General features: G+C 35.6%; 2 protein-coding genes, 1 long non-coding RNA gene and 1 pseudogene across 12 annotated transcripts; 1 reads left to right on the forward strand and 3 right to left on the reverse strand.

Annotated features, from left to right (window-relative positions):
• Positions 1-6280: 6280 nt before the first annotated feature.
• On the forward strand, positions 6281-11196 carry LOC110906881. 9 transcript variants are annotated; one of them, XR_004882897.1, is made up of 12 exons: positions 6281-6581; positions 6686-6761; positions 6963-7024; positions 7097-7225; positions 7423-7473; positions 7570-7741; positions 8098-8325; positions 8569-8661; positions 8738-9462; positions 9565-9669; positions 10415-10562; positions 10970-11196. It is a non-coding gene; the product is annotated as an uncharacterized LOC110906881 (long non-coding RNA). The 9 variants fall into 9 exon arrangements; XR_004882895.1 differs by having other exon boundaries at positions 6963-7225; XR_004882892.1 differs by having other exon boundaries at positions 7097-7473.
• A 1374-nt stretch (positions 11197-12570) lies between these two features.
• Positions 12571-13553, reverse strand: LOC110898426 (annotated as a pseudogene).
• A 1089-nt stretch (positions 13554-14642) lies between these two features.
• LOC110924562 (interactor of constitutive active ROPs 2, chloroplastic) lies at positions 14643-17448 on the reverse strand. Of its 2 annotated transcripts, none has more exons than XM_022168564.2 (4): positions 17312-17448; positions 16776-16857; positions 16117-16623; positions 14643-15156 (listed from the first exon to the last, which is right to left on the reverse strand). In XM_022168564.2, exons 1-4 carry the CDS (start codon positions 17329-17331, stop codon positions 14830-14832), a joined length of 936 nt encoding a protein of 311 aa, XP_022024256.1. In that variant the 5' UTR covers positions 17332-17448; the 3' UTR covers positions 14643-14829. The 2 variants fall into 2 exon arrangements, with proteins under 2 accessions (XP_022024256.1, XP_022024251.1); XM_022168559.2 differs by having other exon boundaries at positions 16117-16629.
• A 1601-nt stretch (positions 17449-19049) lies between these two features.
• On the reverse strand, positions 19050-23796 carry LOC110924553 (ribosome production factor 2 homolog). The gene is made up of 7 exons (XM_022168552.2): positions 23695-23796; positions 22203-22278; positions 21885-22088; positions 20654-20899; positions 20336-20578; positions 19875-19940; positions 19050-19365 (listed from the first exon to the last, which is right to left on the reverse strand). The coding sequence occupies exons 2-7, from the start codon at positions 22269-22271 to the stop codon at positions 19258-19260; spliced, it is 936 nt and encodes a 311-aa protein (XP_022024244.1). The 5' UTR covers positions 22272-22278; positions 23695-23796; the 3' UTR covers positions 19050-19257.
• Between the last annotated feature and the right edge of the window lie 1336 nt (positions 23797-25132).

Raw genomic sequence — 25132 nt, forward strand, 5'->3', positions numbered from 1 at the left:
ACTACGTGTTACCGAGCTCTACCGAATCGTTAACTGAACGATTTGACGGTAAATTGTCAACTTAAAATAAGCGAAGAAGTTATACTGGTTAGCTCTTTTTAAGAAGTTGTATGTTGATATGAAGGAATATTCGTATGAAAGTAATATATAATAAACTCGTATTATATATTTTGCGTCTTGTGTATATTTGCCAAAAATATACGTATGTGTCGTCTAGGCGTATAAAATAAATATAACAGTTATATTTATTTTGTAAAAGAATCGTCGACTTGTATTGGAAAATAAATATATAACTATATTTATTTATAAAAGGATTCGAGTTCGTTTGGAATAAATATAATAATAACTATATTTATTCTTGTTGTCGAAATAAATTCCATAGCGTTGTTTTTGTTTGACGTTTGAAGTGAACTATATTTACTTTCGTAAAATAATTCGTCGAGTTTTTGAAATCTAAAAATAAATATAATAACTATATTTATTTTGTAAAACGAATACGAGTTGTTTGATGCTTGAAATAAATATATAAAATATATTTATTTTATAAAAGAATTGTCGTTTTCGTATGTTTGCAAAGTGTTGTCGAAAATATTATACACTTGTATATAAAGTGTCTTTATATTAAAAAAAACGTGTTTCGTTTTACGGATTTTCTAGAAAAACGGGCAGAGTTTCCTCTGTTTTTGGACGGCCCCGACAACTAAAGTGTCGTTATTTTTATAAAACTCCAACAATATTCAATCAATATAGTGTAAGTCGTCAAATATAATAAACGTAACTATAATTAACCGGTTCGAGCTCGTTTGTCACGTACGAAAAAAATATAAACACTATACGCGTCGTTAGCTTTACCAAATCTTTCGCGTGTCGATACGCTGACTGAGATGACGAGTCAGCTGAGTTGACTCGCTGAGTCGACTTGCTGAGTTGACTGAGCTTGACTGAGTTGACTGAGCTTGACTGAGTTGACTGAGTCAACTGGTTTGACCCGCTGAGTCGACTCGGTTTGACCGAGTCAACCGAACCGAACCGTCTGACCGAATCGCGAGACCTGAACCGAAACTGCTGTTGACCACGCTTATCTTGCTGTTGACCCGAGTTGACTCGGGTGTTGACCGAGTCAACTGCGTTTGACCCGAACCGTTGACTGTTGTTCACTCTTTGACCCAGCCCGAGCCGAGTGAACTCGGTTTAACCGGGTAGACTCGAACCAACCCGAAACGAAGTCGTCACCAACCTGTTCTGGTGATAAAATTACCATTATTGTCATCAGACTTTAACAAAAGAAGGAGCAAGTAGTAAACCGAGAAAGGTGTGGGGGGGTATTTACCGGAATCCTGTCGGGTAATAACAAGGACCGCTGGTCCGAGTTACAGACCGCCGGACTGAGATACCTATTGCCGCTCACCACCACCATCGGCTCCCTCTCTTACCTCGAACAAAAGTCTCCGCCGCCGATCACGGCGGCGCCGCCGTCGGAAAAATCCACCGGCCACCGCCGGGTTCTCAGTTGTTGTTGTCGGCTCCACTGGAGCTCCTCCGCGCTCCGCCACTCTCCATCTTCTCTCTTCTCTCTCGGTCTCTTTCTCTCTCTCGGTCTTTGTAACCGCCGCCATATGCCACCACCATCTGGTGGTGGCTGCCGTCAATCGGAAATCGGAGGAGGGGGGGGTGTCGCCGCCGGAGAAGACCACCGGCAACCGTTGCCGGTCAATCCATCGAGTGGGAGAGACAGTGTGTCTGGTTGTGGTGGTTGTTTGTTAATGTGAAATTTGGTTGGAGAGGATGGAGTGATTTTTGTAGTATTGAAAGATGAATGTGATTTTGTTTGAGTTTGGGTTTGTCTGTGCATATCATCGAGAGAGAGAGTGTAATATGTGTGGGTTTTTGGTAAGTTGTATGTGTGTGTATTGTAAAGACAGACTTAAAGTCTGTTGTTGGAATGAAGACATAAAGAACCATAAGGTGTTATATATAGAATTTTGAGGATTAAAGTTTCTTTAGTGTATTGATATTACATTCAGGTCATACATTTCATCCTTAGAGTTAAGATCTTTTGAAGAGATTTTTTTATAGATTCATAGGAATTTAATAAGATTTGGTTGAGATCTTGTATAGATTCTCAAGAAATAGATCTAATTTAATATGCACAGGTTTAGGCTTGTGGGTTTCGGGCTTGGACCTAGGGCCCACAAGTCCACCTCGTGTGTAAGTAGCTCGTAATTCCTACGAGACCTGATATCGCGACCCATACTCCATAAACATAAAATATTCATGTAACATCCATATTTGTCGGCGTCGTCAGAATTTCGTACGGTATCAGTTCGTTGTCGCTTGATATTCAGCAGATTTCCTGTAAATCTCCACACGCGCACTGTATATTCGAATAAACGTTTCTGGACACTCCAAGGGCCTGTTTAAGTTAATTAGCGTCGTAAACACTATTTATTATTGCGTTAATCGCCAGTTAATTACGTAATTTAGGGTGTAAATTACCGGTTGTCACAGTTATTAAGCACAGTTATTAAGCATAAATCAATATTAATTAAACGTACAGATGCATGCAAATTTGACAGTTGTCACGTGTGTAGATCCAGCAAGTACAAGATTTAGGACGAGATCTTACCGGAATCGTGAGAAATCTGAGAAAAGGTGGAGAACACGAGCTGGTCGGTCAGAGGATTTCCAAAAGTGGAAATGATGACAATGACAGGGGTATTTATAGGCTTCCAAATGAGGAAAGTGCTGGCCGATCGGCCAGGCAGCTCGATCGGACAGCCTGTCCGGTCGGACAGTAGTCTGATCGGCCGGCTAGTCGATCGGATGGTAGCCTGATCCATCAGTTTCCTGGTTCGAGTGTTTAGTGCGACGATTTTTGATATTTCGATTTCGATTGCGATTGATGCGAATGCGATAGAGTTTCCTATTCAAATTACTTTTAATCCCAATCACTCATATCGAGCACTATCCTTTCTCCACTAATTATCATGATTCGATTTCGATTGAGTTCGATTTGTAACATTTCGTATTTTTAATCTTTCTATTTAAAGCTTTACGGGTTGTACTTTCTAATTTCAGTCAATTGTACTCTCAGTTTACTCTATTGTATTTCGAGACTTGAATCATAATGAAAAAGTGCATCGTTTTGATCATATGCTTGTTTTAATACTATGTTATGTTATTACACTTGAAAACACGTTAAACTATGTCAAGCACGTAAAAACAGTTGAAAGATATTCTAATCTCAGCTCTCGAAACAAGTGTGATCAAGAGATTACCCTAATCCGTTCAAAAATCGGGAATTCATACGTTAATTCGGTAAATTTCTAGAATTTTGGGCTAAATCAAATAATTATAATATTTATTATCCGTTAAAAGTATTTATAAATAAATAAAAAGGAAACCACTAACTGAGTTAGAAAACTCAGTTAGCTTGGTTAAGTCAAAAATGGATCAAAAAGGGGGGTCTCCTGGGTGAGAACTGGCCCCAAGGGGGTTCGAACTCGTGATCTCTCGCTCAGCAAACAACGTCTCAAACACTCGGCCGGGCATGCCACATCCAAACTATTTAGGAAACGTTTGGATTTTATGCTCTGTTTACGGTTGTTCTTTTTGATTCTTTTGCCGCCAAATCAAACAAACAACTGTGAACTACCTTTCTTTTAGGATCGCTGATTTCACGAGAATGTATACTATGTTTACGAATTTCCTTATCATCAGTCAATCTTCTCAACATTTCGGTCAATCAACAATCATTCCAGCAATAACCAGTATCATTTCCTTAATTCGATTCAATCAACAATTCTTTCCGAACTTACGAAACATCGAACCAGCCTATAAATATCATCCACTCTCGTTCTCTCGGAACACACATCATCTTCAAATCGTTTCTTTGGTTCATCACCGGAACCTCATCCCTGTCCTTTCGTTTCGTCGCCGGAGCTTTACCGGAGTTCGAAGATCACGTCAGAACGCGGAACTCTCGTCGTTATCCCTTACCACTTGCCGGAGTAACGAAGACGACCCGGAGTTTACAACGGAACCCGACTCGTTATCTACTTTCTGTTCGGTATAACCTCCTTCCTCTCGATCTTTCCTGTTTCTTTTAATTTTCCGGTTACGTACGTATATATGTAAATATATCATGCTGAACGTCATTATCAGGTTTATTATTTTATATATATCAAAATTATTATATATATTAATCTGATTTATTGTTATTATTAACATTATTATCATTAATATTTAGTTTGTTATTAAGTAAATGAACACTTAATATTATTTCTTATAAAATCCAGATAAATTCAGTTATAATTTATTATCATGGTATAAATTCAGTTATTCAGCCATTAATATATTATTGTGAAATATTATTTCTATAAGATCAGAATTTTTATGATTAATTAGAACTATTACTATTCTTATCATCATTAATAATATTATTATCATTATTAAGTCCACAAAATTTCCGCTATCATATTCATTTTTACCCTACATTAACGAATTCCAAATCACAATAGGGTAAATCTCTTGCGCTTGCTACAACTCTCTTGGATCCAATTCACTCTCTTCTTACTTCCCAAGAAAACGCAACGCAATCAATGTGAGTATACTCGATCCCATTTTCGTTTTAAACACATTTGGGTGCAACATGTATTCCATATTCAAATTACACAACACTTGAGTCTTGTTTTTAATCACACTCTATCCACATTTAAACATGAAACAATTTGATGCTTGTTAATCTCTTATGCTATGCAAGTTGAACGTGTTAATCTCAATGCCCTTGAGTCTTGGGGTATTGCGATGTTGAATGATATTTGAACGATGTTTGAACGATATTTGAACGATGTTGAACGATGTTGAACGATGTTGAACGATGTTGAACGATGTTGAACGATATTGAACGATGTTGAACGATATTGAATGGCAAAGTAGTAACATGTATCATTTTATTCATGTTGGATATGAGCACATTTAAACATTTTATTCTACTATGCTATGTATCAAACTTGTATACTCACCAACGTTTTTGTTGATTGTACTTTAATATATGTTGCAGGTTGATAGATGAAGAATTCAAGAATCAAGTTAGGGTGGACTAGAAACTCACCTAGAAAATAAACTATGGTTGAAATTGGATTTATGTATTGATCATGTTTGAACAATGTTTGACATTTTAGCATTAGTGAAATTGAATTTAATTCATATTGTCACATTTAGTGTTATGTTGTTTTGAGCAATTTGTTCGTCTCATCCCGATGTTTCCGCCATCGGTTGGGGTGTGACACGATTGCGTTTCGATTGCGATTCGATTGATTACCACATATAACATAAGTAAACACGCGCAAGTAACACATAAGGCACACACACACACGTAATATAAACACCAAAATGCGTAATTCGAGTTTGCGAGCGCGAAGTTGATTAGATTAGTTCGATTTGCATTTAATTAACTTTGTCGCATTGTTACTTCCTATTATTCACAGTCGTAAAGCGGTTCGCGGTGATAAACAATTCGATTACTTCGATTTTAACTAATTACTCCACATAATACAACTAACGTAAAAACTCAAAATAGGCTAACTACAGTCAAAGAAGTCAAAACAGGGATTGAGCAAGGAGTGACAGATCGTGATTAGCGATCTTTTCTTCCTTTGACTTCAATCTTGACTTTGACTTTGACTTTCGAAACACGAGGTGTTACAAACGGGTTTTACCAGTAATTTCACCATCGTGCCTACGGGCGGGTGGGTTACCGGGTTTTCCCCGGAATTGGTGGTGGACTCAGGTTATTCTTTGAGTACTCCGTTTGGTCCAGTGAGTATCTCGAGAATGCTCGGGATTGATTTTGTTGGCCGTTAAAAAAATAATAAAAATTTGTTTATATTTCCAATTTTCCACTTAGGTGGGCCTTTAAGAAAATTTGAAGAATATAAACTTGTTAGAACATATGAACGGAATTTATAATATACAACAGAGTTAATAGAATATTCACCTTGTTTAAATGGAGGGACGAAATCCATGTGTACATAACACGGACAATCTATATCTATATATCTAATAAAGCAAATCATTGGGGGACACATGTCACCCAATGGCTTTATCACAAATGATGTGGCATCCTCTTATGCAACCATTTGAAGGTTTTACACATGTGTCACTCCCACATTCAATTTCAATACATAATGTTAAAAAACGCACGGGATCCGAATTCTTTTAAGAAAACCCGTTTATCATCTTTTCGACCCGACTATATTAAGAGAATAGAAACCCTAATATTGTGAAACCCCTCATTCGTTCCTTTCATCTGGTGATCCTTCTTCTCTACACCATCATATCACAAACCCTAACCTCTATCAAACTTTTTCATGTATTGGAGAAACACTAATCAAATGATTCATCTTCACTTTGTTTATACCTTAATCCAATGATTTCTTCAATCGGTATATTGACCCTCTCTCTCAATCTTCATCCGGATTCTAAACCCAAACCCTAGATCAAAATTCGTCTGCCTCTTTATCTTTCTCAATCGTCAATCGTCTGCGACAACGATCAATCCATCTTTAAATCATAATCCGGTATGTGCGGTTACTGTTTTCGAATTGAAAACTGATTGTTATTTTACGTTTTCGTAAGATTTGAATATAAACTGTAACTGATTGTTATTTTACGTTTTCATAAGATTTGAATATGGATTCTTCAGTGCCAAAATCAAATTGCCGACGGAAAATACAGCAGGCATTGTGGTGGCGTTTTACGTACGTAATCTTAATTCATAATTCATCATCTCTAATTTTGGGGAATTAGGGCAAAAAATGACAAAACAAGGGCAGTTTTCGTATTTGACTATTATGTTGAAAATGAAATGGTTTGGTATATGCAGAGTAGTAATGTGGATGTGTTTCCTAAAAGACATGATGAATCAACTTATCTAACAAAATTAATATTTGAAATTGTAGGTGACAGGATTGCATCTGGTGGAAGTTTTACGCCTCACATGGTTACTGTTAATCCGGGCGAGGTATGTTGACTTGAAATAAAAATGCATACCATAGTCGTTGCGCTTTTAAATAATCGTTAGTTATATTTGCAGGACGTTACGCTTCCGTAAATCCATTGGAAACCCAAATGGACTCCTCTTTTAGGTCGTCCGATTCAGATTTCAACCCGAAGTTTTATGCTGATGCGAAAGAGAAGGCATCAGAACATGAAGCCTTTAGTGGTAATCTTTTCTCAGATGAAAGCATAAATGTAAAAAGTGGACGTCATGAATCATTTATTATGGGCTATGCAGAACTAACTGAACCACCCCTGCTTGGTTCCAACCGTTTTGAATTGGACAAACTCTGGTTTCATAAATGATCATAACACAAGATACTGATCAACTTTGTGTTTTAACAATTTTGTATGATCTTGTAGCTATGATGGAGTACTCATGAACTCTCTTGCAGCAAAGGATGTCGTTTCATGGTACATGGACATATTTATCTTGTCATTCTGGTTTCATTTTAACACGTTTAGTCCAGTGATTCTGTTCTTGCAAAAGACTGAATTCAGTTGTTATAGCCTTTTGCAGGAACCTTTTTATTCCGTACCTCTTATATGGACTATTCATGAAAAATCACTCGCTACACGGGCTGCAAGATACGTCTCTAATGGCCAAGCTGAGTTGATTGATGATTGGAAAGCAATCTTTAATCGGGCTACAGTTGTCGTCTTTCCAAATTATGCCCTACCGGTATGTATAAGTTAATACTCTCTTTAATGATTTTCTCATCCGGCTTTAGATATATGTATTTTATGTTACTCATTTTCAGATGTTCTATTCTGCATTTGGTTGTATTTGGAAAAAAGAAATTAAAAATGTAACATCAATTTGTTTTAAAGAATCCAACCATGATAACATTGAATTTTGAACTTCCAAACAAAACAAGCTCTACAAATTTTCAAACCAATCAAACAACGATTTAAACCCCCTTGTTTTATATATATATAGGGTAGGGTTCATGCGAGAACCACTCTGTTTTAAGTTTTATAAATTGGATTCACACATAGTCACATGAACACATTTGACCGTTGTTTTTGCTTTTGTAGGGTTTTCTGTGGAGAGAGTGTTTGTTTTGAAACATATACCGCAAATGATTGGTGCTAATTTTCTTTATCTGACGTTGCATTTTTGAGTATGTAGCTCTGACATCAAGCACATGGTTTTAGAGTACTTGCTTGAGGTTTTTAATTTCTCCTGATCATATGCTTTATCTCTCTCAATCCTGTCCGACAACGTTAAATTGATCTTCAAGACGCAATAATCTTCAATTGACGGTAATGTTTGATTTCATTCGTCATGTTATTGATCGATTCTGTTTGAATTGTTTACTGTACTTTGAAATTTTACTACTCATTGAAGAATTTGATAAAATCCTCAACGGAACTGTCACTCATCTCTTCTTAGTGTATCATTTGCCTTTTGCTATAGAACGTCTAATGAAATATGTTATATAAATAGACAACTATTTTTCAGTTGATTTGGTATTATGGATGTTGATTTTTTGTTGTTGTTTGAAGCATATGAGCAGTTCATATCGAAACCCAATCTTTTACAACTCTGTTCATGATATTCATTTATTGGCATCTGGCTTTCAGTTGCCAAAATCATTGGTGAGAAAAACATGTCTTTGCTTGATTTTAGCGTTTAATAATCAATTTATTTGAGACTTTTTTATTGTGGCTACAGGTGAAGGCATTGGGAAGACGACTCTAACGGGTATACCGATCGGGAAGTAATTTACGGCGATGGAGAAAATGTGGAAAACACACTCTGCTTTAGGGGATTTTGCTTTTTCCTATTTGTTTTGTTTCGTCCTCATTGAAATTCAAGTAAGACTTTATTGAAATTCAGGTAAGTCTTTTGTTTAACTGTCAGAATATGAGCGGATCAAGCGGGTCAGATAGTGAGCTAAAATGGATACTTTCTGCAAGGGTAATGAAGATTCAGAGTGAATTAACTTGAAACACTAATTGGTGTAAATAATTTACATTGATCAATTTGAGTATGTTGTCTTTTGTTTATACTTCAAGCTAGGGATGAGCATGGTACCCGTTCGGTACCGAACCGGTACCGGTACCGGAAAACAGAGAAAAGTGGTACCGATACGGTACCGGTATTTACCGGTGTTTTACCCGTAAGTACCGGTACCTTATCGGTATCGGTACCGAAAACTGGAGAAAATGGGTGCCGGTACCGAATATTCCGGTTCGGTACTGGTACCCGGTACCAAATGCTCATCCCTACTTCATGCTATTTTGGCTACATCATTTAGTTCTGGTTAGTTTTGCATTGCTCAGTTTATGCTTTTGGTTAACTTTTTCCCTATTTTCCGTGCTTTGTTCATGTGTTCTCTCGCCAATACGCATTGGTTCATTGTTGAGGTAGTTGATGCCAACTAATTTGTAGTTCAGGTATGTTCCAATCACTTATCATTTAATGCGTCGTCTTATCAGATTCAAGGATATGGTAATTATCAAATAGTAGTCATTCATTTCAAGAGTTTGGTGTTTTAGTTCAAACAAGTCCGCCTTCTTGACCAGTGACCACACCTTCATTGATGTAATCCAAGAATCTTGAATGAGATATTCTGCTTGAAGTGGCTGCAACTGGGTTCTTGGGTAAGCCGGTTTCTGCTCTTGCTATAGGATGTTCAAGTGCAACATTGCCTATGAGGCTAAGACCAACTGTTTTTAATTGGTTTTTTTTGGTGAATTTGTTGTCTAAAGTTGATTCTAGACATAGGGTGGTTCTTCTATCTTTTTAATAATTTTGTGATTTATGAAGTATAATGAGGGGCAAAAAGGGAAATTACATTTGACATGTTCGGTTTGCTTTGAATATAGGAGTGATTCTAAGTTCAGTTTGGTTTTTAGAGGGAATAATTACTCTATTAAATAATGGTCATTCATATTGTTATAAATAAATTTACTCGGAACTAATTGGTGAATGTTTCTAAATGAGATTTAACTGGACCTATGAAAAACCCCGTAAGAATTACACGAATCAATACTAATTATTAAAGAGATCTGGGGTTTTAGAAAACTAATAGTTCTATTTTAGAGTTAAATTTACCTGTAGATTGTTACCTTTATGCTTTTAATCAATTATTCAAGCATGAATGTTTGTACTTTGCACGTTATATTTACTTTCTTTGTTAGATATCATGTTGTCTTTTGAAATTCGCCATGGCATCTTCGTTTTATAGCTTTCTTTCTTTTGAGCTAAACTGTTGTGTACAATTGTAACAATTATACCCGGCAAGTTTCAATCTGAATGTGCCAATTTACTTAAAATAATTATTGTATAGTTAGTTAGCCCAAAAATTTGGTGGTTAAATTTTTTATTTTTATTTTGTTGATACAGTGCCGGAAGTGTGGAGAAAATCACAGCAAAACAAGCGGATGATGGATCTCACAGTTGAAATTGAAGGCAATATTGAGACTTTAGAAGAGGCTCTGGATAAATTGACATGTACCGAGATAGTGGATGGTGAAAACAAGTATAAATGAAGGTAGATTAGTTTAGAACTTACTTTATTAAATGCTTGATGCACGATAAATGGTATTTTGTATTGATTTTGTTATTATATAATGCCTTTTCTGGTGCACTTTTAGTATCAAGTTGGTTACAAATGATAACACATGTTGGTTTTAATAAGTATTGAAAATTCAGCCTTTCACCTATTGGAGTTGCCTTTGTACTTTTGCAGTGAAAATTTGGTCCAAAATATAATTTTGGTTTGAAAGTAGTTTCTATATCACAGAGGAAGGTCATGGTAAATATAATTAGTTATCGACTACCCCTAAACAATTTTTTTAACCTGCACTACCCTCAACTTCTCTTCTAGATTCGTAATATGATTATTATTGTATCTTATTAAGATTTTAGTTGTACCTAACTTGCTCTGATTTTGTGAAGCTAATGGACGATATTCAAGAGTAAGTACGTATATTGGTGGTGGGTGTCGGACTACAGGTGGGTTAGGCTGTGAACTTCTCAAATGTAGTCTACAAGGAAGTTTTTTCCGGCATTTGAATAGTTTTCTGTTTTTTTCTTCCAATGTATGTATTTGTACAGAACATTTCATTTCAAAGTAAATAATATGGTTTTGGTTGAAGCCCACGTATTACGCGGGCATTACCTAGTTGGTGTTATAAAGGATAGTTCAAGGAAGAATGTCGCAATTATTTGAAATACGATTGGTAAGTTACTCAAATTTATTTGGACCAACTTAGTTTTGTCAAAGTTCAAACCATCTCTTTTATAAAATGAAAAAATTAAAAAATAAAATAAAAACTAATAACAAGGCCTTTCGTAACTGTTAAGGTCGTTGACACGCCAGTGAGATTGTCGTGTTGAGCTATCATGTCTCAAAAATAACAAAAACGCAAGTTAGAGATGTGTGCATCCGATGTGGACATTTCACATGTTTTGTTACAATATAAAACATCTATAATCACATGTAACTTTACAAGTTACACAATTAACAACTATATTTTGCCTACAGATGATGGATTCGATAAAATTTATCCAATCGCAAGGTGCAAGCGCACAAAATCTAGTTTTAATCAGTTTGTTTTAGTGCGATGTACAATGCAAGTTTTATCAATGGTGATGTTATTCATAGATGTACTTGTAACTTTTGAACAAATGTGTAAATACATATAGATTTTTTGTTTAAAGAAATTAATAAAACAAGTTTAACCTACAAATAGGGTTGAAACTTGAAAGACATATAACTGAAGAGAGAGATAAATAAAAAGAACAAAAAATAAGAAGAAAGAAATGGATTTATTAGACCTACTCTATGCGATCTTCATAAATATTATTATTATTTTTTATAAACTTAAATATTATAACATTCGGATAAAAACCAAATGCACACAAACCTGTCAAATGTCAATTATCAACTAATGATCCAGAAAGTCTAACGTATCAAACTTGAAAAGATAGTCGAGTCAAACCCACGTTTCTCTAATGTCACCTTCTCAAGTTTCAACATCCAACCCACCACCCTAATCATTTGTCACCATAACACATTGATGTTAAGGTTAAATATGTCATTTCATTTTTATCTCATAAAATACATTTTTTTTTTGCAATATATACCATTAGTATCTCGTAAAATACATATTTTTTTACAATATATACCATTAGTATGTTATCTATGTGGTCAAAAGGGCACCAGGTGTGCACCTAGACGCTCAAACAAGACAAGGTGCAACTTAAACGCCTCAAACACACTTAGGCAAAAAAAAAATAACATGAGTCAGACAAAAATGATTGTATGAAAGTTGGTTGCACAAGCTTGAACGGGTATGCACCAACCTTATGGTTACTTCTATAGACTTAACTACTTTATTTTAAGAGTAAATTACGTTTTTGGCCCCTGTAGTTGTATCACTTTTACTATATTAGCCCAAAATAAGAATTTTTAACATATGTGCCCTCATGGTCTCTATAACTAACTATTTTGGCCCCTGAGTCTAACCAAACCCCAAACTCTGGTTAATTATTACTCACATGACAGGCACATGATGTCTAAAATGGTAATTTCCCCTCCCCTTTTTAATGACACATATAAAAACAAACTAATTCTCATTTACACCACAAAACCCCTAAATTCCCATCATCTTCTCCCAAAAAAAAAAAAAAAAAACCCAAATCATTAACATATCAGAAGGTATATGTCCCATCATATGGTAGAACAGATTAAGATCAGATAATTGCTCAATTGTCATCTTCCCCATTACAGCTCTTGCTAATTTCTCTCTTTCTTTATTCATCTTCAATCTCTCCATGTATGAAGATGCATTCCTCACTGTTGCTCCCATTTGCTTCAGCCTGTTCTCTTGCTGCACACTCAGTGCTATATTTGACTGTAACCAATTCAAAATCGCCATTGTTAGTCAACCGAAGTAAATAAAAATAAGATCAAATTGTTCAGTGGGTTGAAATGTTGAATCACTCATCATACCTCAAGAAACTCAGCTCCCGGTTTGCGATCAGACTCTTTAAGTTGACGAGTATTATCGCCTCATTCGTATAAGTTTCTTGCAGGCGAGAAGCTACGAACAATAACGTTTCTCTTTTGCTCCAATTCTTTATCAAGTTTTAAAGACGCCGGTACCCTTTTTATGATATTAAGCTTCTTTTGATATGCTACAACCGCCTTCACAAATTCCTACGATCATGTTACAGTCGATTCAATACACGATCGCTTATAAAACTCACGTTTAAAAAATAATAACTAATTGGAAATGGATAAAATGTATACCTTGTAAGTAGCAGTGCATCCATGATAGTCGAATTCATCTGAATTCACCTTTCTCATCCGCTCAGGATGGAACTGTAAGCCCATTATAAACTTACCGTAAATTGATTTGGGGGTTTTCTTGGAGAAGATGATGGGAATTTAGGGGTTTTGTGGTGTAAATGAGAATTAATTTATTTTTAATATGTGTCATTAAAAAAGGGGAGGGGAAATTACCATTTTAGACATCATGTGCCTGTCATGTGAGTAATAATTAACCAGAGTTTGAGGTTTGATTAGACTCAGGGGCCAAAATAGTTAGTTATAAAGACCATGGGGACACATATGTTAAAAGTTCTTATTTTAGGCTAATATAGTAAAAGTGATATAACCACAGAGGCCAAAAACGTAATTTACTCTTATTTTAATTTTTCACATGAAGGAATGCGGTATGAAAACCCATTGTGGAACAAAAAGCATTTTAAACTTCGGATTAAAAGAAACTATAATATATTTTATGTATTATACGTGGTATAGTACTAAACTATTAATTTCCATACCTATTATATATAAAAAAAAAAAAAATTGTTACGTTTTTCTTATCTCGGACATGCACTTTTCTTACGCCTGGCCGCGACATTTGTGCTTTAGTGCAAAGTATACTTTATAACAAAATATTAAAAAAAATCAAAACAGAAAGTGAGGCAAAGGATCTAAATTAAAATCCATAATCTTGTTTCCTGTTCATCCCTAACTTGCCTTCCATGTCTAAAAATCTTTACAAATCAAATGCATAACAATCTTAAATAAACAAAGCCTCAACTAAGGACTTACATCATCACACGTATGTGGTTGTGACAATGATCAGTCAACCATCATCAAACTCCACCAACTCTTATTGTTCTCATTAATCATATCCCACCAACAAAATCCACCACCACAATCAACGCAACTAATGTAAATATATTTTTTTATAAATTTTTAACCAAACGTTTGGTATGATTTGAAAGTTCCTAAACTGTCATATAAAAAAGGTTTTTTTTTTTCACGAGGTTAGGTCAGATTATCTAGACGCGTCTCAGATCTAAATATTTAACGTATCATGGCTTGAGGTTCCATTTTTTAAACCCTTTACCTCCAACTGTCTAACGTAGTGTATTTTCTCTATTAAATGCGAGGGCATTTCCGTCTGTTTGCTAAAAGAAATATAAAAGTTAAATAAAATTAAAATAGATGTAACAGAGAAAATAGATTGAGTCAGACATTTTAACGCAAATAGTTAGTTAATTAATGGAACTTCGGGCCATGAAATGCTAAAATTTGGGATTTGGGACTCAGTTAGCCAAATCTCAGAGATTAAAAACGAACTTTAACTCTAAAAAATATAAGATCAACATTTATGAGTTTCATGATTTCAAATCAAACCATGAACACCCATATTTACTTACGAAAATGTAAATGCAATTTCCTAACGGTTTATATCCATTGATTATTAAACTAAACAAATGCAATATCATACAAAAAATTACTTTTGGCCTATTTTTAACAACACCCCGAATTTCTTCAACATGTTGCTAGTTTTCTTGATCGATGCTTCATCTTCTGTATATTCCAAATAACCCGAATTCGACTTTTCGGCAATTGCGTTAAACTCGAATGAGTCGGATGACTCTTCAAACTTCCCGTTGCAGCCAACTTCACCCAAAACCATCGTGGCCGCCACCTCCGCCGCCTTCCTCCACTGCTCCATTTGCACTTTCAACCGCCGTAATTCATTTTCCATCTCTGTGTTTGCGGCCCGAGTGGCCCCCAGCTCCTCCACCCACACCGCCTCCGCCTTTCTGGCTTCCTCCTGCCAGAAACAATATATTGTTATATTATTACCATCAGATGTAAAACCCGTGTAAAACACGGGTAGTTAGAAAATATGATTTCTATTCTACTTTATATTTATAGTTATTCTTATTTTACTCTCGTGGGTATAATTGGGGGTAGAGGTAGGCAAAAAACCCGGTTTGAAAAAAAAAAAACAGACTGGTTTGAAAAAAAACCTGGTTTGTGAAAAACCGGTTTCCCGACCCAGCGGTTTGTAGACCAGTTCGTATTCTCGATCTTTGAAACTGATTTATGCCCGAACCGGTTGTAAAAAAAGGTGTTAATATTCACAGACCCCTCTCATCTATCTCTCTCTCTATATATATAGATATATATATATATAAAGAGAGATAGAGTGAAGAAGATGTAAAAATAAAGAATTAGGATGTGTGAATAGAATAAGCAAAAAAAAAAAAAAAAACAATTAAAACCGTTTTTTTTTTGTCCCAAACCAGTTTTAAACCCAGTTCGAACCTGTTGTTACTAGTTTGTGTTTTCATCGCATCAAACCGGTTAAAAGAACGAATTGGTTTTTGATGAACAAGTTTCTTTTTTGTTAAAAAACCGGTTTGGTTAAAAAAACATGCCGTTTCTTTTTAAACCCCGATTTGTCCACCTCTAATTGCGGAGGTACATTAGTTCGGATATCGATTTGATTGGTTACGATTATTTTTTTTGGCTCTATCCGGGAAGTGAACCATCCGCATTAGAAATATGTCTAAACGAACCGAATCCAATCAGTTAAACCAATTTATTCGGTTCGGTTATCCGATTAAACCAGTAATAATTTGGTTTATTCGATTGAATTCATTTCTATCCGGATAAGCAAGATTTTTTAAACCGAAAACCAGATTCACAATTCGATTTTCGTTTTTTTTTACAAACCCCAATGATCAATAATACATAATATCTTACGGGGCTGTATTATATCAAATACCTCCATGCTCGATTTCACCGATTCCAGTCGTTCTACCGCTCGCGATTCGGCTTCTTTTGATTCGTTTAACCGAATCTTAACCTCTTCAACCGCGTTAACAGATTCCGAAAGCTGCAATCTTAGACTTATAACCTCATTAACCAATTCAGCTTGCTTAGCCTGCACAGCTTCGGCTTCAGCCGCTCTTTCAAGCCGAGTGTTGAGCTTCTGGTTCTCATTTATAGCCGTGGCTAAATGTTTCTGCACGGCTTTCAGCTCAGCCTCCCAGGCTCGATCCCGGTCCTGCGATATTTTCCGGAGTTCTTGAATTTTAGACTCCTCACAAGCCCATAAGTCATCGAGTTTCGCGGTCATAGCCGCGAGTTCTTTCTTGGCTTCATCGGCTTCATGTCGAGCTTGTTTTGTACATGACTCGGCTTCAATCAGCTGGCTCTTTGTTTTCTTGAGCTCTTCTTGAAGCCGAGCTATTTGAGTTTCCAATTCGGGTGCTTTCGTTACACGTTTTTTCTGTAACTTAAAAACGTTAAAAAAAAATTTAACGTCCGTTTCTAGATTCTATAGAATAAATACACGACACTTGCACTCTCCAAGAGTACAACATTTACCACCAGAATGTCCCCTTGGGAGACTAAAAACGTTAACGGGTCATGGTATATTACCTCGGATGTCGGAGCGCGCCGGTGGTCAACGGGTTTTGGTACCAGGTTCTTGGGTTTTGTGCCGGATCCTGTAGTTCCACCTCTGTTTTTTTTTTCCAGAAACGGATAAAAAAATAGGAACAATAAGTATTATGGTAGTTCAAAATCGGGTTCCCGCGGGTTTGTGAAAATTCTAGATCGCTAAGCTTTTATCGGTAAATGACAAACAAAATTGATCGGGTCGGGTGGGTCAGGTGACCGGCTGGTTTTAGTGGTTCAATAGTTAGAATTTTTTTTTTTTCCAAAAGCGTTGGTTTGTGATAAAAGTTTTAAAATGATAAAAGATAGATTCATGAATATATATACGTATATAATATATACATAACATCATAGCTGCATATATTAAGTTTTCAATTGATGGATGAACCGTTATACCATCAGAACAAAACCGATATAAATTTCAAACCGGCTGACATATTTCGGTTTGACGAGTTGAAAAGAAAATAAAAAAAAAATACTTTTTTTTCAAATGTAAAATGCAAGAAAATGGGTCATACCTTGTCTTGGGATGTTGCATTGTCTAAAATACAAGCCTTTAGGTAGAGTACCTATAATGGGTTTCTTTAGAAGGAGAATGATTTTGTGACATATATAAGGTATGTACAAGTAAAAGGATACCAATGAATGAAGTCATAATGAAAACCTCAATTTAATCAATACCCATTAAAAGAAAAGAAACAAAAGGTCAAAATCCACCCATTTTACACCTAGTTGAAGTTGACAAATCAAGATAAAAGACAAAAGTACAATTTTTAATACATAACTTACAAACTATTATAGCATATGGTTCTGGAAAATTGGTTTTAATGCAAGAAACAAGATAAACCATGAAATGAACTCCATACCTAATTGGATGTTTGGAACTAACCCCACTCCCAACAACCAAAGGAAAATTAATAAATACCTAAAATGGACAAAGGGTGAACAAAGACAAGAATAATTACAAATATAGTTATATATAATGGCAAAAGATCAAATACAAATAATCTTAACATACTAAACATACAAATTGAAGGAAAACCCAAAAAGACAAGGTGGCATTTTTGTAATTACCACCAACTATCAAAGTTACAACCAAAAATACCTAAAAAAACACAAATTTTTTTTAACATTTTTTATTAAAAAAATCGCTACATTTCGTTAGCAAAAAAAAAAAAAAAAAAATTTTTTTTTTTTTTTTTTTTTTTGCTGCTACTAAAAGTAGCGATTTTTTAATAAAAAATGTTAAAAAATAAAATAAAATAATTTGTGTGTTTTTTTTTATTTTTTTTAGGTTTTTTGGGGGTTTAGTTTTTAGCATTTTAGCTTGGGTGTGGGGGGGGGGGGGGGTTAGGTTTTTTTAGGTTTTTGGGGGTGGGGGGTTAGGTTTTTTTTTAGGTTTTTGGGGGGTGGGGGGGGGTGTTTAGGTTTTTTTGGGGGTGGGAGGAGTGGTTAGGTTTTTTTAGGTATATTTGTAGAGTAACTTTGATAGTTATTGATAATTACAAAAATGCCACCTTGTCTTTTTGAGTTTTCCTCCAATTTGTATGTTTAGTATGTTAAGATTATTTGTACAAGAACTTTACCCTATATATAATATACTTATATTAGTTTGCCTTCCCTATTACTCTTTATTTGCTATATGCTTTGTTTTAAAGGCATAATTTACTTGGACAATAATCATGTGAAACAGAATTTGCAACCAAGTGAAAGGGAAAAGTGTGACCAAAAAGTGTATTGTCTTTTAATGTTTGTGTGCTAAACAATAAGTTTAAATAATTTGTACAAGGTTAAAACTAATTTGCCATTTTGTATCATTCAAAAAATTTCTAGCTTTGCCAATTGTATTTCTTTTTATTCATGAAAACTCATTATCAAAAACGAAATAAGCAGAATTTTAAGGTTGTTGGAATTTAAGACGTTAGATATCGCGCTTTTGAAACTGGAGACATTGCACATAGAATTCATTGGTTTTTCTAATTACAAAACTTGGCATTTTATATAAAACTAGTAAATTTTTCTCGCGCGTTGCAACAGTACCAAAACGTAAAGTAACTTCAATTTATATTGTCTAATGAAAACGTATTATATTTACATAACTCATTTTTGAAGAAAACTTACATGAAAACGTAGAACTCAAAACGTACCTAAAATAAACATGAAAACGTAGTATATTTAACCCGGCTTATTTGTGAAAAAAAAATTTAATCGAAACGCAATTTATCACAAATTTATACCAACACGTACATATAAATAAGAACGTAAAACTCGATTAAAAAGTCTTTAGAAAGCTAACGGGTTGTTTTTACCATCTCACATGTACAAAAACTGATGCCAAAGAAAGCCCAGTATATAATTATAACATTAATCATGCCACTAGGACAAAAGAGAAAATAAAAAAAAAAACAAAATTGTTTAAAAGGTGACGATACAGACACCATAATCAAGCCGAAGCATCGTCATTCTACTTCTGCTTCTTTTCTGCATGCTTCTTGTCTTCGCCTTTGGCCTTTGCTTCACGACGCTCCCTTTTCACCCCCTTTGGCGTAAACGGTAAAGACGCACTTCCAACCTACAAAACACAATAACCAAACATACCAACATGGTCCCAGTCAGAGGGGTAAAATGGTCATTTGATGTCACTCGTTTCTTCATTCTACATTTCTAACCCACGCAAAAAATAAACTATCATTTACAGTTTACCGTCAACAGACCTCAATACACTTTATCACTATAACATCTAACGAGAAGAGAAAACAAACAGGCCCTTGCTCCTTTCGGTCATAGGGGTAGAATGGTCATTTACAGTTAATCAGTAATATTCATTTATTGTTTACCGTCAACTCACATCATACAGATACTTTACCATTAAACATCTAGTAAAAAAACAAACAGACCCGTACTGCATTCGAGCAGACCTGCTACCCGACTTAACTATCAAATTGACTGAAATCCTTTTTAAGAAAAAAAATGTCTATATTTACAAAAAAAATTCTAAAAAATAGAAATAAACTGTTTTCATCCATATTTTATATTAACAAAACTTTATATAAAAAATAGAAATAAACTGTTTTCACTCACCTGTTGATCTGGAACGTAAATCTTCCCGATTTTCCCTGCGATTGCATCTTTGCTGACATTTTTCTCCTGAAAGTATGACAAATAAGAAAGCATAAACGATAGTTTTGAAGTACAAGCATCCAAACGTTTCGTTCTAAATTTTGTGAGTTAACACAGTTCAACGTGCGTTCGTGGTTCAACGTTTTTACGTCTATTTTTTCTCTGTTGACAAGTTCTTCGCAATGTGCGGGTCCTAGATCGACTTAGTTATTGTTTCTGTGTTTAACGTTTTGGTCTAATTTCTTCGCATTAATACGTTATACGCCACAACTTCAGTGTTGGTGGTCTCTAACGTGTTGGTGGTCTAATTTCTTCGCATTACAAGATTTATCTGTGTTTCGTTTTGGTCTAATTTCTTTTTCGTTTTGTTTGGGGGGGGGGGGGGGGGCAGCATGGGTGTGAATAAAAAAAGATAAACGAACCTTCTTCTTAATTAACTCATGAGGAACTTTATGAGCTTCTTTCTTTAGGCCTTCATCGGGAAGCCGGTGTCTTCTAACTACCAAATCCATCGAAGGGCCCACCTCAACCAACTCCACACGTGGAACAACCGTGCCAGATTTTTTAAGCCTCAACGCACAATGCGTGAACAACACTTTGTTAGAAGACACAGCTGTACAAACATACACACGATCTAATCCCGCAAGGTTTAAATTACTCACAACCTGCAATAACCGATTACGGGTCCCACTTAAACCACTACTCTTTAAGCGCTACGAAAAGCACAATCTAATACACACCTGTCCTCTGAATAGATCGAGCAAAACCTCTTTTAGGTGTTTTAGTTCTTCAACGTTCTCGAACCCTTCTCCGATAAAAGCAAAAAAAGGTTTTGATCCGATTAATGGAGCTAGTTTCTTATCGTATGAACATGATGACATGCTTTTGAAATTTTCGACTCCAATCTCCACGAGGTCGTATATGTGATGATCGTATGTTCGCCCTATCACGAGGTTGTCAGGCCGTTTCTTTGAGTGTGAACCATACTGCAACAGGCAGAAATTTTTTTTTTATTATTTAATTTTGGATTACTAACATTTCCTACGATGTAAGCTTGTTTTATCAAAAAAACATAATATTAAATGGTTATTTAAAAAAAAGAAAAGTACACGAATGGTCCCTATGGTTAAACAAAACTGGATATGATCCCTAGCTTTTCAAAAGTACACGAATGGTCCCTATGGTTAATCAAAGTGACAAAGTACACGAATAATCCCTAGCTTTTCAAAAGTACACGAATAATCCCTGTGGTTTGCACTTTTTTAACACATTTAGTCCCCAGCTAACAAATCTAAAGGTTTAAGCAAGTCCAAGTTAGGGATTAAATGCTTTACGAAGTGCAAACCACAGGGACCATCCATGTACTTTTGGCAAAAGTTGAGGACTACATGTGTTACAAAGTGCAAACCACAAGGACCACTTGTGTACTTTTGGAAAGCTAGGGACCAAATCTTAAACTTTAATCAACCACAATGAACATTCATGTACTTTACCTATAAAAAAAGTTAAATGCCATTTTCATCCCTGAGGTTTGGCCAGTTTTGCGACATTTGTCCGAAGGTTTGTTTTTTCACATCTTGATCCAAAAGGTTTGAAATCTTGTCATTTTCATCCGGCACGTTAACTCCATCGATTTTTCTCCGTTAAAGTCAGAGGTATTATCGTCTTTTTTTTTGTTAACTTAAAGAGTAATTCGATCTTTTGAATACTTGTACATTATGCTAAATGCTTGTACATAAAGTGAGAGATTGTATTGCTCTTTAAGTTAACAAAAAAGAAGAAAATACCCCTGACTTAACGAAGAAAAATGCATAGAGTTAACGAGCCGGATGAAAATGGCAAGATTTCAAACCTTTTAGATCCGGATGCGGAAAAACAAACCTTCCGACGAAAGTCGCAAAACTGGCCAAACCTTAGGGACGGAAATGGCATTTTACTCATTTGATAATAAGCAATAGCATTTAGTTTTACCACAAACAAGCTGCAATCAGTTTTGAGCGAATAAAACTCTAGTGAAGTTTCCCCACCGCTCTCAAACGGTCTAATGTTATCGTTTCTACGGCTATATTTCACAGCGTTATCCTTCTTAAGATGATATATTTCTGTCAATACAGCATTTAAGGTGTTGCTGGTCTTTGTCCCATGCAATATGAGTGTCTTTTTCCCACGTTCCACCTGCAAAAACACACGAAAACGTGTGAGCTTTTATTACCAAGATTAAACTTCATGACAGACTATCTGATCAATTTACAAAAAAAAAAAGAATAAAAAAAAGATTTAGATAATCACCAACTTTGGTGCACGTTTCTCGAGCTCCCTCTTGGCTCTCAGTGATTTAGGTGTTTTTATACGCAACATGATATAGCTGCAACAAAATAAAACACGCAACATGATATGTCATTGAATTCACTTGTGTTTTTGTCAAAAAACATTATTGTTGCATTTAGAGCAGAGGAGATATCAATCAGCTAATAGTTTGGTTTAAAAATGCACGTCTAAGATGTGAGACCGTAAAGGGTCATATCGGTCATTACAGTTTTCGACAAAGTTTTGTGGTTGCAGTTCGACTAGAAGCACAAGACATAAACGGTCATCAACGATCACAATTTTTTCAAAAGAAAGCCAAGTATACAGAAAGTGCACGAGGCCGCTTAAAAACATCACTTGTGAAACGATTTCTTTATCGAGTTTTTGAAACCAAAGAGTAAAATGCGAAAATAGTCCCTGAGTTTTGGCCACTTTTGCCACTTCAGTCCAAAAATGAAACCTTTTGTATCTGGGTCCCCGAGGTTTCATTTTTGTTGCTATTTTCATCCAATTGGCAAACTGAGTTAGAATTTTCTGTTAACTTCTCCCCTTTTTGTTAGTTTCCTCATTTAATGAAAGGTACACCCGTCATTATATGCCATAATATATTTTAACTAAATGAGAAAAACGGCAAAAACGGGGCGAATTTAACAAAAAAATTCTAACCCAGTTTGTCAATTGGATGAAAATGGCAGCAAAAATGAAACATCAGTAACCACATACAAAAAGTTTCATTTTTAGACTGACGTGGCAAAAGTGGCCTAAGACCATGGGGTATGGTGGGGCTTGGGTTGGGGCTTGGGTTGGGGCATTGGTTGACACGTGGAATGGGAGCCCCCCCACCACTCAAACCCACGCCCATGGGGTATGGTGGGGCTTGGGTTGGGGGCTTGGGTCGGGGGGCATGAGTTTGGTTTGGCCATTGAGAGCCTGCCATGTCACTTACTAGCCCGCCCCACGCCCGGCTTCAAACCCACGCCAATGGGGGCCACGCCCAAAACCCACGCCCAACCCAAGCCCCCGGGGTGGTGGCTTGGGCGTTTTCAGCCAACCCACGCCCCAACCCAAGCCCCATACCCCATGGCCTAAACTCAACTCAGGGACCATTTTGGCATTTTACTCGAAACCAAAAGTTCATTCACTAAACATCTTCTCATACATAATAATACATTAATCACTAACACTGCCAAAGAAAAAATCCTAAAGAAACAACAAGTCAAAGTCTAACCACACCCCTCCTCATCTTCTCTTATTCAACAATTCAACTGCAATCTAAGCATGATATGTCATGTTGATAAACCTATTTAAGCTTAAACTTTGATATAAGCTTTTCAGCAGCTACAATTAAAGCATTAATTAAACATGCATAATTTTCAACGATTAAAAAGCTAACAATTATTTATGAATTGAGAATCTAACAAAAAAAAAAGAACAATTACAGGTAAAGAAGAAGATAAATGAAAGTGATGCATACATCGGTTGCGAGATTGAGTGGTGAAAACTTGAAGAAAAACCCAAAACCCTACTCAGGAATGGGGTAAGCGATTGATTCTTGTTTTGTTATATGGGTGGGTGCGTTGTGGGTGGCAAAATGGGCCAAGTCATACCATTTTCTCTATTGTTTGGGCTTAATGTTAAATGGGCTACATAAACAAATAGCAATTGAAATTGAAAAGGGGTAAAATTAAACAGGAAATCTGTTGGAAATATATTTATATAAATAATTATTTATGAATTTTTGTTTTATGACGCGAGAGTTTCACGAACGAACGAATCAAATCACACTCAAATCGGAGCTAAGATGAGTAACATATCAATTCTCGAAGTTAAGTGGTTGAGTTGAAAATTTTTAAACCTTAGTGACTTTGTTAGAAATTTTTATCTTTGTCATAAAAGAGTTGTTTTGTTTTGACTCTTTCAATAATCATTATGAAGGTCTTGATTATGGTGATCATTTTATTTAAATTGGCATTGACATGTCATGAATCAAATGAATGTTTTATTTAACTCATAAAATTGATATAATGTTCTTTATACATAGAGTAAACTACAATTTTACTCCCTGTGGTTTAAACCAATTGGCACTCTGACCCCCTCCCTAGAAATAATTGCAATTTACCCCCCCCCCAACATATTCTGTTATGTCGCAATATTACCCCCTGCTGTCAAATAAGTTAACAGATCTGTTAAATGGAATGTGAAATGACTATGTTACCCTTTCATATTACCTCCTATGGTTTGTTCTAAGCAAACATATTATCCCCCACTGTTAAATGACTAAATTGTCCTTTCTTATTACCCCCTATACTTTGTTGTAAGAAACAGTATTACCCCCCCTGTTTTAAGTATTTCATTGGTTCCTTACCCCCTGCAGTAACCAAAACCCTTCCCGCCAAAAAGGTTTGACCAGCCAAAGTCAAATGATGCATAAACTAAGTGTAAAACCTGGTATTTGAATCTGATAATGCACATAAACTAACTAATTGCCTAACCTGCTGCAAATGGACTTTGGTAAATGTCTAACCTACTACAAATGCTCATTTAACCTGCTCAACCATGCTGAAAATGAATTTGCTGCACACAATTAGAATGTAACCTGCTCAATTTTACCCCCTGCTGCACAAACTAAATGCCATATTTGATATAATACCCTGCTGCAAATGCAAATATATACAAATGATAGAATACCCTGCTGCAAATGCCATATTTGATACAATAAAACTGTAAGTCAAATGGCTATACAACTAACGCTAGGTGAAAGACAATTGCCAACATAAATCACCCAAACTCAAATGGTTGTACAACTAGAGCTTGAACCCAAATGAAAGACCAACATTTTCATGTCAAATGTTATGACCCAATCAATATACTTGTGTAATTCCTGCTAAACAATCTTGAGTGCATCAGTGCTA

Source organism: Helianthus annuus, chromosome 2 (genome assembly GCF_002127325.2).
Source record: "Helianthus annuus cultivar XRQ/B chromosome 2, HanXRQr2.0-SUNRISE, whole genome shotgun sequence".
Classification (NCBI taxonomy): Eukaryota; Viridiplantae; Streptophyta; class Magnoliopsida; order Asterales; family Asteraceae; genus Helianthus; species Helianthus annuus.